General features: G+C 37.8%; 1 protein-coding gene across 4 annotated transcripts; it reads left to right on the top strand.

Moving 5' to 3' along the window:
- The first annotated feature begins 654 nt into the window (after positions 1-654).
- LOC107691723 (uncharacterized protein C2orf42 homolog) lies at positions 655-13,427 on the top strand. Of its 4 annotated transcripts, XM_016490510.1 has the most exons (9): positions 655-753; positions 1,819-2,855; positions 7,072-7,182; positions 8,209-8,286; positions 8,533-8,637; positions 9,563-9,670; positions 9,798-9,898; positions 9,988-10,156; positions 12,857-13,427. In XM_016490510.1, the coding sequence occupies exons 2-9, from the start codon at positions 1,835-1,837 to the stop codon at positions 13,051-13,053; spliced, it is 1,890 nt and encodes a 629-aa protein (XP_016345996.1). In that variant the 5' UTR covers positions 655-753; positions 1,819-1,834; the 3' UTR covers positions 13,054-13,427. The 4 variants fall into 4 exon arrangements, with proteins under 4 accessions (XP_016345996.1, XP_016345998.1, XP_016345997.1 ...); XM_016490512.1 differs by lacking the exons at positions 655-753; positions 12,857-13,427 and adding an exon at positions 12,222-12,394 and having other exon boundaries at positions 1,514-2,855; XM_016490511.1 differs by lacking the exons at positions 655-753; positions 8,209-8,286 and having other exon boundaries at positions 1,517-2,855.
- Positions 13,428-14,132: the final 705 nt, after the last annotated feature.

Here is a 14,132-nt window from a genome sequence, read left to right as displayed (position 1 = left end):
TTGTGTTTTGAGGGATTTTTAAAAGAATGTTCATCCTATTATTACGTGTTCTTGCTTTGTCCCATTAAAATACAGATGCGAGCCAACATTTGTCTGTCTTGTCTTTGAGCTAGATTGTGTTACTTGACATATTGGGCTTGCTAATTAGAAAAATAATAATAATAAAAGCTTTATTAGGGGAAAAATGGGAAATGACAGGTGAGGGACGGTTGTAATTTATGGAACTAATAAAAGGTGTTTTTTAGGTGTTCAGGTTATGATAGGTTTAAACATGAAATGTATTTAAGTTGTATAGGTTTATGTTCATATGGACGGATCTGGAACAAAGGTACATTAAAATCTACATGAAATTTTAAGTAGCAAAAATAATTGAAGGTATGGTAAGAATGGTATGGTAAAAAAAAAAACACATAAGAGATATATTATTGTGTAATTGTTATACATAAGTACTTTAAATGATCTAGAGTAAATTCCCAAAGTCCAGAAATGAAAACAAAGAACAAGCCAACGAAATTAGGGAGAAATAACTATTTTCCAAAATGTTAATGAGCTAGTAAATAATGAGAGTCACTATTGACTTCAGTTCCCAGTATGCTTTTGATTGGTCGCCCTGTGGCCAATCGGGAAGCTCGTTACAGCCGCAGCGGAGAGTCTGTTTGTAAGGAGGAATGGCGACGGTCGCTGAAGCTCTGAAGTGAAGTACTCCGCGGAATCTGACCACTGAGCGCCTGCCTGGAGAGCGCCGCTGTAGAGGTTGGCCTGTCTTTCTTCATCATTTGCTTAACTCTGTTCATTCACTGTCGCACAGCTAATGTTAAACTCAAATCAGTCCCGATGTATCGGTGTCATTTGAATGCATTGCTAATCTTATACTGTAGTACAGTATGATTGCATGTCATTCGTTTGTGCAAATGTTAAATGTTATTTAATTTATATAATGAAGTATGTACTAAAACTATTCATCATATAGTCATTCATCATAGACTTAAAATGTTTTATTGCCTTGGGATTTTACAATCAGAGATTACATTAACCAAATAAAGTGCCCTGGGTTTTCAAATAAAGTAATATGGGTTTTTAGACATGTTGTAATCCAACACCAGGGTTTCTTGGGCATGTGCTTGGGCATGTGTGTGTGTTTTTTCTGAAGTACCATTAGTATGTTAACCTTCCACTGACATGGTATTCCCTGATACCATTACTGTACCTGGAGCATTTCTAGCCTTTAATACAGTTTCATAGGCCCAAGTCCAAAAAAAAATTAAATAAATAAAATTAAACTAAAAAATAAAAAAGTATACCCATATTTTGATACTCTTTTTGGTACTGTTATATATTTTGTAAAAAATATAAATTTCCTTGACCTGCAGTATTCACAAGTTGCAGGCACAGTAATGAGCTGCTTTGCTGCCAAACGATAGAATACATTTGCACATTTTGTTTCCTACAAAGGACTGTAGGTAAATATCTATCCAGTGCTTTTTTTTTTTTGTCATATAAAGAACCTATCTGGATGTGAGAAACCTCTTCAAACAATGCAATGTGTGAGTGAACTGTCTGAATTAATTAAACTGAATCATGAACAGTTTTAGACCTTTTTACAAACCAGTACATGGTGTATGGTGATCTCCACAGTCAGACGAGGATTTAACAGTAATATTTTACTGAGACACATAGCGATACTTCACTGGGGCTTGTGCCTCAGTAAAAAGGCTGCACCGTACCATAGTAGCACTACAGCAATTAAACAGTCCTTTGTTTAGGGCTCCCCCCTTGTGCATTGACAATAAAATTGTCCTGTATCAATCTCGGTTTCAGTGTACATCTGCTAACAATGGATGGTTCTCTGGTAAACTCTGGAATACCACTGGCGTCACAAATGGTGGTTTCTCCCATTACTCAAAGCTCTGGTAACTTGAGCGGGAAGACTCGGGACAAGCGGAAGACTCCTGCATTTCTGTCCAACTTGGGCAAGGCTACCTTAAGAGGCATCCGCAAGTGCCCTCAGTGTGGCGTTTACAATGGCACCCGTGGCCTCAGCTGTAAGAACAAGGCCTGTGGAACCATCTTCAGGGATGGGGACCACGGAACGGGACGTTTAAAGAAAGGGGCATGTGAAGTGGTTCGAGTTGTGACAGACAGTGGAGGTGGCAGGGCTGGAGGGCCGCAAGTGTTCTCTGTGCGTCAGCGGGGACATGGCTCTGAACAACAAGGCTTTGTTGAGTTAGTCCTCACGGATACAGCTATTACTACTGCAGATGGAACCCTGTTGACCCGTGTCAACCTCGGTCGCTGTTACATGCCCTCTTGCCAGCAGAACGAAAGTGAGTTGACAGTTGAAGGTGGCCATCAGCAAGTGTCGCAACCATCCAAAAGTCCCTGTACCCATGTGAAGCAAGCCATGGAGTGTCAGACCCAAGCAACACCTCTGCCACTCAAGAGCTCTGTGCTGGAGGCCCTAGTGGCCACTTCCCAAGACAAGGAAGAGTTGTGGAGGCTGGCTACCGAGACACCGGGACCCCTGGTGCAGAGGGTCTCTAAAGGGACCCTAATAGTGAAGTGCCAGCCAGGTGAAGCCCACCCTCTGGGACTGCTGCATCTGACAGTGACCGTATCTGGTGTTAAAGACAAGACTATGAGTCTGGCTCCCTTTCACTGTGCATGTTACGTACCTAATACCAAGGGGGATTTGGGGGTGAGAAGTGGGGGTCAGTCTAACATCAACGAAGGAGAAAATTCCCACCAGAATAGTTTACCCGAGTGCTGCCTCCATTTCTATGCTTGCGTTTGTGCCTTTACAAGTGATGAAAAGCTGACCTCTGAGTTTTCAGCTTTCCTCAACTACAACATTAATGGTAAGTCCACAATTTAGGTCCTAGGTCTTGAACCCTGCTCCTGGAGACCTACTGCCTTGCAAAATTGATTTTCAACCTGCTTTAGCTCACCTGGACTGTGATATTTCAAGTGATCTAGAAGAGCTTGATTATTTGGTTCAGGTGTTTTTGATTAGGGTTGTAACTAAACTATGCAGGACAGTGGATCCCCAGGAGACCTAGGATTTAGGTGGTCACCTTATGTCAGGGCTGGGCAACTTCGGTCTTGGAGGGCCGCTATCCTGCAGAGTTTAGTTCCAACCCCATTAAAAAACACCTGAACAAGCTAATCAATGTCTTCAAGAACGCTAGAAAGCTACAGACAGGTGCATTTGATTAGGGTTGGAGGTAAACTCTGCAGAACAGTGGTCCTCCAGGGGCCCGTTCTTCGTACGTCACTAACTCAGTTAGCTGGATTTGATTGTTGACGATTTGGCATGATCTTGGATAGTTTGGTTCTTTGAAGCTCATCCCGGTTTACAGGATGTAAACAGGATTAGATGGCATCTTTTTAAGCAGAATTGATACTTAAAATCTGTCCGTTACCAACGCTACTTTATTACAAGAGTGCCCTACTAATACAGGGACAACAATTTAAAATAATAATCATTTAAAAATTAATTTAAAGATAATATAATAATGTTAGTCTTTAATACTATAGACACAGCCAGTTTTACTCACTGAGAGATTTATTCGTCATAAAATGATTACTTCATAATTGTATTCGAGTCTTACACACATGCTATACAGATAATGTAGAGTCGTGCATTAATTTGAGTGATGACAGATATTATGGGAGTGGCTTGATGGAGCGTAGGAGATGCAGATAACATGATCTTGACCCTTAACAAACTTTAATTAATGCTGTCACATAACAAATCTGTTCAAATATAAAATTAAATGAATTGCTAATTACTACATTGAAATAAAAATGTAAAGCCTGTACAAATATTAGAAATCGTGAATATAAATAATTGGGCATCATGTAAAAAATTAAAATAAAAACAGTGCACATTTCATTTATGTATTATAACATTTATGTAGTTTTGTTCACTTGGCTGTTTCCTTATAAAAGTCCAAAGATTTGTCAAGTTTTTTGTCAGGTGTCTTTATTAATTATATGATGTCATTACGTTGCTGTCTTTTTGAAGAACCGAATTAGCCAGATCCTGATTAGCGCGATGATATCATCTCGGATGTGACATTTCATCTCGGATGTAATAAGCGACGTACGAAGAATGGGCCCCAGGAACGAAGTTGCACAGCCCCGCCTTATGTGCACCTGCACATAAGCGCTTCTCCAAAACCTAGTGCAGTGGTTCTCAATTCCAGTCCTGCACATTGTGTATGCTTATCTAACACACCTGATTCAGATCATCAGCTCATTAGGAGAGATCTCCATGAACTGAACTGAATGTGACGGATATGAGAGAAATACAAAGGGTGCTTCTCAAACAGAAGGCTGCATCCTTCCTAGGTCAGTGCTTCAGAGGCTTGTAGGCTATCCTTCCAAGGATCCTTCCGATTGAGATGGCCTTCAGGGATGTTTGATGACGTGGCACCTGAGATATGCAGCCTTTGGAGGATGCAGTTTTCTGTTTGAGAAGCACCAAATATGTGCAGAGCAGTGGGTCGCCGGGACCAGAATGGCCAATGACCAGCAATGAGAACCAATGACCTAGTGAGCCTAATTTCTGTCTACTGCAGTGGTGTCCAATCCTGTTCCTGAAAGGCATGTTCCTGAAGTTGAACCTGAACCAGCTAATCGAGGTCTTCAGACTTAATAGAAACGTCCAGTCAAGTGTGTGAGAGCTGGTTGGAGCTAAACTCTGCAGGACGTTGGACCTTCAGGAGCAGGTTTGGACACCCCTAGTTCAGTGGTTCTCAATCCTGGTCCTGGGGACCAACTGCTCTGCACATTTTGTATGTCTCTTTTATCTGGAACACTCAGTTCAGTTCATCTAGCTATCTCCTAATGAGCTGATTATCTGAATCAATTGTGTTAAATAAGCAAGACATACAAAATGTGCACAGCAGTGAATCCCCAGGACTGGAGTTGAGAACCAAGTCTACAGCCTAAAATAGGCAGCTATTCTCTAAGGGCCTATCCACACAGAGTCACGTTTAGCTGTATACTTAAACATTTTGTATCGTGTTTTGCCCAGACGGATCTGGCGTTTTGGGAGCCTGAAACTGCTGTTTTTTGAAACTGGGTCCCAGAGTGGATAAATCTGAAAATGCCACCTTTGCATTTTTGTGTGTATAGCCAATCCATATATTTTGTGCAACAATGATGTCATCACCCCACGTCTCAACCCTAGTCAGACACTAGGCTTGTTCGAGATGCACCTCGCCTGAAATGTAGGTGAGAGTAGGCGGCTGCAGTGAGGGGAGGAGTGAAATAAGCGCAGTCAAGACGGACAGTTCTGACCTCTCGAAGTGAACTGATACAAATGAGATCAAAGACAGATATCGCGTTATTCTCACTCATGTGCTGTGCTGCTGCACGATTAACATGATGTAATTTCAGTTCTATTGCCTTTATATAAAAATAAGATGAACAAGACACTCAAAGTGCTTGCTACTTAATTCCATATGAAAGGCGTATTTATCATTCATTTTTACTTTAATACAAACATGTATTTTAGATTTTTATAGAATTATGACAACAATCACATATCTCACACAGAGATCGCACTGTCATAGTGTTTGGGAACATTCATGCAATCACATGAAACCAGATAAAGAAATAAAACATTTCAGAAGAGAACACAGCATCACAGTTGTCTGAACCAATGAGCATTAAGCTGTGTCGTCAGTCAGTCGTTTCCCATCATGCTTTTGATCAGCTCAGTCGGTGGAGAGCAACTGCGCTTGACTGCACAATCCGACACAGCCGCCTTGCCATCGCGAGAGTTTTTTTGCACACGTCAGCATGACATCAGAGCAAGTTTTTTTAGAACAAGGAAAAAAACATCGGATAGCAAAAGCTCAGGCTTTGTGTGGATGTGGCCTAAGCCAACCCAGCTACTGGATGGCTACCATTCTGCAGAGTCTGGCTCCAACCCTAATCACACACACCTGAACCAGCTAATCAAGGTATTTAGGATTCCTTGAAAACCACAGTTAGGAAGGTAGTCCTCCAGGAGCAGAGTTGACTACCCGTGCTCTAAGGTTGCGTCCAAACCAAGGTTTCAAAAGTGACAGAAAGCTCTACACAGAAAGCTATTTGTGCAGCACAAAATATTGCTCCTGAAGTGCACAGGGAAACTTGACTGAATTGTTTCCAACAGATTTTGATGTTACCATGATGCCAGGCTAATGCTGCCTTCACATGCTATCAGAATTATCGTAAATACAAGTTTCCTAATCGGAAATTAGACCTGAACGCCTCAAGTCGTATTTACTACTGGGAAATTCGGAAATAATTGTTGGGCGGGTCATAATCTTTAAACATGGTGGAGGGGACAACCATTGCTGCTGTCAATGCTGTTCTCACAACAACTAAATCCCTTTGTCTTGTTGCTAAAGTAGTATTTATTGGCTAGATATGAACGATCATTCGAAGCATATGTTTTATAAGCATGTATTTGACCGAAATTCCAGAACTGTCAGCAAACTGCATGTGTAGCGTGGTGAATGTTTATGATCGTCAACCAATGGGATGCTACATTTTATTCTTTCCGACATTACTTGAATATGACAAGCTCGTAATCACGACTTCACAAGTGGGAAATAGGAAATTTCCGATAGCACGTGAAGGCAGCATAACAACATTATCTAATAAACTTCAAAATGCATAGTACACAAATATTTTTTCAAATTTTACATTTTGAATTTGAAGTTCATGAATTAGAAGATGAACATTTTATTGATACCTTTTGATATTGAATGAATTATATTAGTAATGTCCTCTTAACATTTTTTTTTCTCCTCTGTACTGCAGATGATTATCACAGTAGATTCTATAATTGCTTTCACCATTAAAGACACATGCAATGCTTCTTTATGTCTTGAGCTGAATTAGCTGTATTAGAGAGTATACAATTCCTACCTTTAGGAAACCGCATTTGTGCTGACAGCACACCTGTGATATCTAGTTAGGGCTTACTAAAGGTTTGTAACAGATCTATATATAGTGTGTTGAGTGTTTTTCTATGTATCAGAGATGACTGTGAGAATTATTATGCATGTCCAGGACTGCAGGAGAGGGCAGATACAATGCTCAGTATACCTGAGTCTCAGCAGCACATTGAGCCTTCCATTTCTCATCGTTCCAAGAGACTCAAATTTGTGGAGTCCTCTACTGGTAAGTTAAAGCTCATGGATAGGCATCACAGAATGTGTGACCTCAGACCTACTGCACAAAGGTCACTATTGCCAAGTAATCTCAGTGGAAAGTAGCGAAATTCTGCTTGAAAATTGCTAAATGTTCTTAGATTGTGCTGTGTGCTAATTAGCATATTCATGATGTCGTTGAATTGTATTTTCATTCTACCTAATATCAACCCTTTACATCCATTTGTTTCTGTCCTACTCTGTGTGCTCTCTGTATTTTAATACAGCCAAATTCTGAATAAAGCATATTTTTCTGACAATGAAATTGGCATGAAATGCTAAAATCCTGATTTATAACTGCAGTGTCATCTGACAAAATCACCACAGACATAAGTTAAAAACAAAGGATGTGCTGTTATTTTGGCTGTATTTACATATAAAATGATCAGTCGTAGAGAAAGTTAGAAGTGACAAAATGTCTTATTTTTCTTGCTCACAGTCTACATGAGGGTTACAATCCAGTAGAACAATGTTCTATTTTCAGTTAGCGATGTTCAGGCTTATGCATTTCTCTGAAAAGGGGACTGAAAAGTCACCAAACTGGCTGAAGTGTTCTGGGCCTGCTCATAATGCAGTTTTTTTTAATTAATTTTGGGATAATCGCAACGTGAAAATGCATGTATGTGGTAATATTTGTCAAGCTAAACTGAGAGTGTTACATCAACTACAAAAAATGACAAGATTCACCAAAATATTTAATAAGCAGACGCACGAAGAAGCAGGGAATTTTGTGAATGATGGATGTTTCAATTTTGAGGAAATCTGAGCTTTCTGTTGGCACAGATTCTGTGTGGGCCTCAAAATGAATATTTTCGGAGTCTCTTCTTTTCCACCCACTGAAATCTGTTGTTGATATCTAAATACTGCTGTTACGTTCTGTAGTTACTGACCATTTTCTCTGTAATCTGTTTTCCTCTTTTATTCTTGGGCTCTGTGGACCTGTCACTATTTCACACCGCTTCCTTTGTGTCCTCCACGTTTCTTCTGGCTGTCAAAGATACTTCTGCTCCCACCCTAAACCAGCGCAAGCCCACTCACAGAAAAAACTCCAGCTCTACTGGGCTTAGGAACCCAGGTGCTGCCAGATACTTCCTCTTCCCTTACACACTTTTGCTTTTCTTCTTCTTTGACTTTATTTCTGTATCCTTCCCATGCTCTCATTGTTCTTTAGTACAGATATGAAACATTTGTTGGTTGATTTTGAGAGATTTACAGTCACATTACCCGTTTAAGTTTGAAAATATAAATGATATACACATGGAATTCATTATCGTAGTTGATTGATTTTGATGTGTGTTGTGTGGTTGGGTGAATTAAACAGGAAGTAGCCAGCCGGTGGACGAGACACATGTGTCACTGGGTTTCCAGCAGTGGTTGGCTAGTGTTACCGAGAGGATCCATCAGACGATGCACTTTCAGTTTGATGGTAAGAGAATATTAGCCTGTCAAAAACATGTCCAGGTCACATTTCACCTCAGATCAAAAGAAAAATATATTTGAATGAAAGATTATGAAGCCTATTGGTACACTCAAGTCATATACGAAAGATTGTGTTCACTAGTTCAGTGCACCATCATAAAGTTATGAATTATAAGAGGGAGACTATTAAATTATTTTTTCATTTACAATAAAATTGCATGTTCAAAATATGTATGATAGTATTGTACAATAACAATTGAAAATGTAATGATTCAGTTTGCAACTTTATAACCTGAAAAAAAAAAAAATGAAAAAAAGCACCTGATGCACATCTATTTTTCATCATTTTGTAGAAGCAAAAATAAAAAAAAAAAAATGAGAGAGGAAGAAATCTAAACATTCAGATTTCCTCAGTACTTGCAATTTTGTAATATTTGACAGCATTTTTAGGGCACTTGGCATAATGAGAACCATCCTGTCGAGATTTTTGTCCCCATAATATTGTAGAATTATAAAATCTATTTCTTGACAGGATGCTTCTCATTATTATGTGTAATTGTCATAAAGTTGTTGTCAAATATTGCAAAACTTTTGACGGGTTGTACAACAATACTATTGTGATGTCATACAAAAATATACTTTTAAAATTTATTAAATTAGTGTAAAAATAATTTGTAAAATGTAGCAAAATGTAAAACAATTTGCAAATCATACTTTTTACAATTTATGAAATGGCAAAAAAGAACAAATAAAACGGATTAGTAAAATGTAAAGTAAAAAGACAATGTTTATGTATAAGAAAATTAGGATGCTTTAAGAAATGCAAGATTTCATATAGTTACATATATTTATATTTCTAAAGTTTCCTACTTTTCAAGCATTTCTACCTTTGATCAGATGAGATTTGATGCTGAAGGTTATTCTGTGAACAGGAAAGCCTGAGCCGCTGGTGTTCCACATCCCTCAGGCTTTCTTCAATGCATTACAGCAGCGTTTATCATTGGGCTCAAAGAAGAGACGACTACCCAACTACACCACCAGTGAGTAGAATATCTGTTAGCCATGTAGCCATCTAACCTTACATTTATCACATGCTAACCATCACATCTGATGATTATAAATATAGTTACACCTTGTTTTAATATTTTGTAATGTGTGTGTTTTCAGCATTTGTGCGTAATGACGCTTTGCCTCTGGGCTCTTTCTCTAAATACACCTGGCACATTACCAACTTGATGCATGTGAAACGCATCTTTGATACCCCAGAGGTGTGTATTCGTTTGCTGCCTGATGTGTCAGATCTTCACTAATGGCCATAGCATCTGTGTCTCTAAATGATGGCACTCTGTTTGAACAGTTACCTCTAGAACTCACTCAGAGTTTTGTGAAGAACAGTGACGGCTCCTATTCACCGTACCGCTGTCGGGCAACTCCTCCTGATCCTGGATCAGACACCTGCCACCATTCACGCACCAATAAGCCTCTGGCCATCAGACCTCTGGAGCTACGTACCTTCCTCAGAGTGGGTAAGTGCATGTATTTACTTAGTGTGAAGTCAGATTTATCGGTCCTGGTTTTGTGCCAAATCATATTCCCCTATCAGTTCTCATCCCCAACTGGACCCGAAGTGATTCCATTGGCTGAAAGAACTGTTCTTCTAGATAGAAAACATGAAAGAGTGTTCTTTTAGATTCCTGATTTAACATTCTGCAATATTGCTTGTTGTTGTATATAGTTTTAACCATAAATATGTATAGGTAGATGCCACATTCGACCACTCCGACACGTCAATGCGTCCGCAGTGTTGGGAAGGTTGCTTTGGAAATGTAATAGGATACAGATCATAAGTTACACTGTTTAAAATGTACTAATAAGTAGTGTAACTAATTCAGTTACTAAAGTAATGTAACTGATTACATTTGATTACTTTTCGCTTACATTTCTAAATTTCTAATGAATGTTTTCAACTGTTAATCATTTTGAAACATTTAAAGCAGGCAGGGTTAACCTTACAGTAGTACTCAGCAATGATTACTTACTTGAATTAAGATTATAATCATTTAATTTTAAAGCACAGCCACCACAAAATTAGACTTTAGCAACTCTTTTTACTTTTGAGATCATTCTGAGGTTCAATCCAGATTTAAAATCATAACAAAAAATAGTTTAATAGGTATCATACAGGTTTTTGAAATCAAATGTTTGCATAGTTTTGACAGGAAACACTGGCATCTAACATTGCCTTGGAAAAAAAACAAAAATAAAGCATATACATAAACCCAAATTGGAAATAAAACAGTTAAGTATGTGTCTTATTCTGTGTCCTAATCTCCTGAAACATTGGTGTCTCGTATTTTAAAGCAGTCAATGAAATTTGGGAAAGAAATCAATCATATCTATATGTGTGTAAAAAAAATATTCAGATGTAACCCCCTTTGTAATCGCTAACATTTTCATAAGTAACTGTAATTTAATGACACATTTTTTTTTCCTCAGTAACTGTAACAGATTACAGTTACATTTATTTTGTAATTAAATTATGTAATTCCATTATATGTAACTAGTTACTCCCCAACCGCAGCGTCCGCCATCTTGGAATGGTCAATATGTCATTGCTCATAGTAAAAATCAATGGGTTTTCCAAGCTGCCACAATATTGCGCAGCCTCTGGTTGTAAAAACTGCCCAAATTTAAATTCCCGAAGAAATGGGACAAACTTTCACAGGCAAGAACTACAGTTGCAGACACACAGACAACTTGCTCTTGAGTGTTCATGGACCGGCTTTGACCGTTCCAATATGGTGGATCTATGGTCCAAAATAAGGCATCTACGTACACATATCTATGGTTTTAACCATTAGAATACATCATATATCTTTTCAATTAGCCGTCACATGACATAACCAAAGCAACAAATAGACAGATTAAACATTTTCCATTTTCAAACATTTTCCATAATTCACAGCATGGCAAATTGTATGCTCTGTGCAGTATATATCATAATACCCTATTTTCTGTTTAAATGTGAGACATTCAGTTGTCAAAGTTGTTGCGCCATAACAGAAATATTCTACAGTGTATTCAGTACAATATCGAGGTAATTCCAGAAATATATAATACACCACTTTCTGGAATACTTAATACTGGAATACATAATAACATATGACAGGACTGTAACGAGGATGTAGCCTGTTCGCAAAGAGGAATTAGTTATTGACAAATCATTCGATGAACAGAATGGATTAGTAAATCGTGCACACTATGTACTTAAAACGAGGTAACGAATTAGTAAACCGTGCTCACGAAGGTGACGAATTAGTAAGTCGCGGGAACGTATCGTTAACTTGTGGCCTCGATATAAAAAATTTTTTAGGAAGCCCATTTCTGCCATATAAGAAAATAATCATGCTTTGGTAAATGATAATTATGACATAAAAAGTTATGAGATAAAAAGCCATATCATAAATTTTCATTAAAAGTGAAGTGCTAAATCATAAATGATTTAAAGTGGCCAGTAAAATTTCCTTATTTCTTAAAGCTCCACTTTTGACTGCCCTTGTGTTACTTCCTGTCTTTATGTGCCCATCACAGACATACCTAGACAAAACAAGAACTAGACCTTGGACATACTGGTACACCCGGATGAAAAAACGAGAACTAAATGCACACACCAGAACACACACATACATATGCTTGCACGCACATCTTAATGGTTGTTATATTTTTAAATATCCATATAGGGTAATGTTTGACCTTTGGATGCCCAAGACATTCTGTATGTTATTGCATGAACCTATCTGTATAAATATGACCCATTTTCCTTAATAAATTTGTGAATGTTATTATAGTACACTGGCTCTGTGTCTGCTTGTTCATTCTCCCAGAATTCTGCACTGCTGCTGCACCGGTTTCCAAATGATGATCCATATCATAAAGGCTACAGATAGTCTACCTATAACTTAATCTAACAATGGCATGACCTAGTGAATGCCAATGACTTTGTATCTCATAATTTCAACTTCCTATGTCATAATTGTTTTTTTTATGTAATAACTTATGTTGTTATTGTTAATTATTTTTTACTTTATCTCATAAGTTTAGATAGTTATGACTTTATCCAATCATTTTGACTTTGTCACTTGGATGAGGTTTGCACAAGGGGATAATCATTATCATTCAATGTATTGTGCTTTATGAATAAAACACTGTGGTATCGTTTCTCTCAGGGACATGTGCTGCTGAGCAGACAGAGCCTGTGCCCTTTGTGATTGAATGGATCCCAGACATCCTTCCGCACTCACAGGTGGGAGAACTGAGGATCGGGTTTGAGTACGGCCATCAGCTGGGCAGTAAACCGGAGCACTGCAAGAGTACTGCTGGGACAAAGAAAACTGAACAAGCAGATGCCATCCCACACCAGTGAAGACCCACTGTAGTAACACCTCATGCAATTCTCATGCAATTGGACAATTACAGTTCTCCATTGGTCATAATGTTCCCTTGTAAGGAAAATCAAAAACAATCCCACAATCTATTGCACTTTAGATAAGAATGAGAAACTTATAAGGTGCTACTCAGGAAAATGTTCATTTTCAGAAACGGTTGCATGACAGCACCGGACATACAAATGTAAAATATTTATAATGCAAGTGTACAAAAAATAATACAGTGTTACATGTTTAGTGCTGTACAATAATATCACATAGTCATTATTTCACCATTTCTTGTTTTCAGAAATCATGTGCATTGAAACATTTCTGTGTTTACATGTAAAAGATTGAGAGAACGCTGTATTCAGACTGATTAACTAAAAATAAAAATATGAAAAGCCTATATTTGCTGGTAATAGGCTACATCATTTTGTGAGACTCTTTTTTTTTTTTTTTTTTTTTTTTTTTTTAAACAGAACGACTGCTGTTCTCTGCTGTTGGCCTCAACCTTTCCATAGTCAAGTTTTCTTTTTCTATTCAAAGCAATAGCAGCAACTATGAAAACTCCAGGGGGTTCATGAGTTTAATGGAAAGCTAATAATTAATTAAATTATTAAAATGTCAAATAAATCATTTTAAAATCAATCAAAATAAAACACTTACTAAAAAATGAAATATTTTATTTGTTTACCTGCATGTCATGTTACCATTAACCAACACCAGATAACCTTGAACATGCAAATATGGTAATGATTAAAATATTTATTTCAAAATCTCTGGGGTACTTCAAGTAAATATATTAGATGAAAGAGGTTCAGATTACAGAAAAGTTTGGGAATGCCTGCATTACATGTAAACATGAATAACATGAATTTGTGCATTTTAATGTGTTTGAAAGACAAAAGCCTTCCAAAGGCATAGTAATACAGTTAGCCTACTGAGTGATGATTCAAATAAAAAGTAATATGTTCATAGTAGTGGATGCCATGTTAAAATGCTTAAAATGGAAATTATTTTTGTAAATCCAGATGCTGTGTAGCCACCTGACTAATGACTGATCTCTGTGTGAATG

Source organism: Sinocyclocheilus anshuiensis, unplaced genomic scaffold (genome assembly GCF_001515605.1).
Source record: "Sinocyclocheilus anshuiensis isolate Anshui unplaced genomic scaffold, SAMN03320099.WGS_v1.1 scaffold246, whole genome shotgun sequence".
NCBI lineage: Eukaryota > Metazoa > Chordata > Actinopteri > Cypriniformes > Cyprinidae > Sinocyclocheilus > Sinocyclocheilus anshuiensis.
This window is presented reverse-complemented; position numbering and strand designations above follow the sequence as displayed.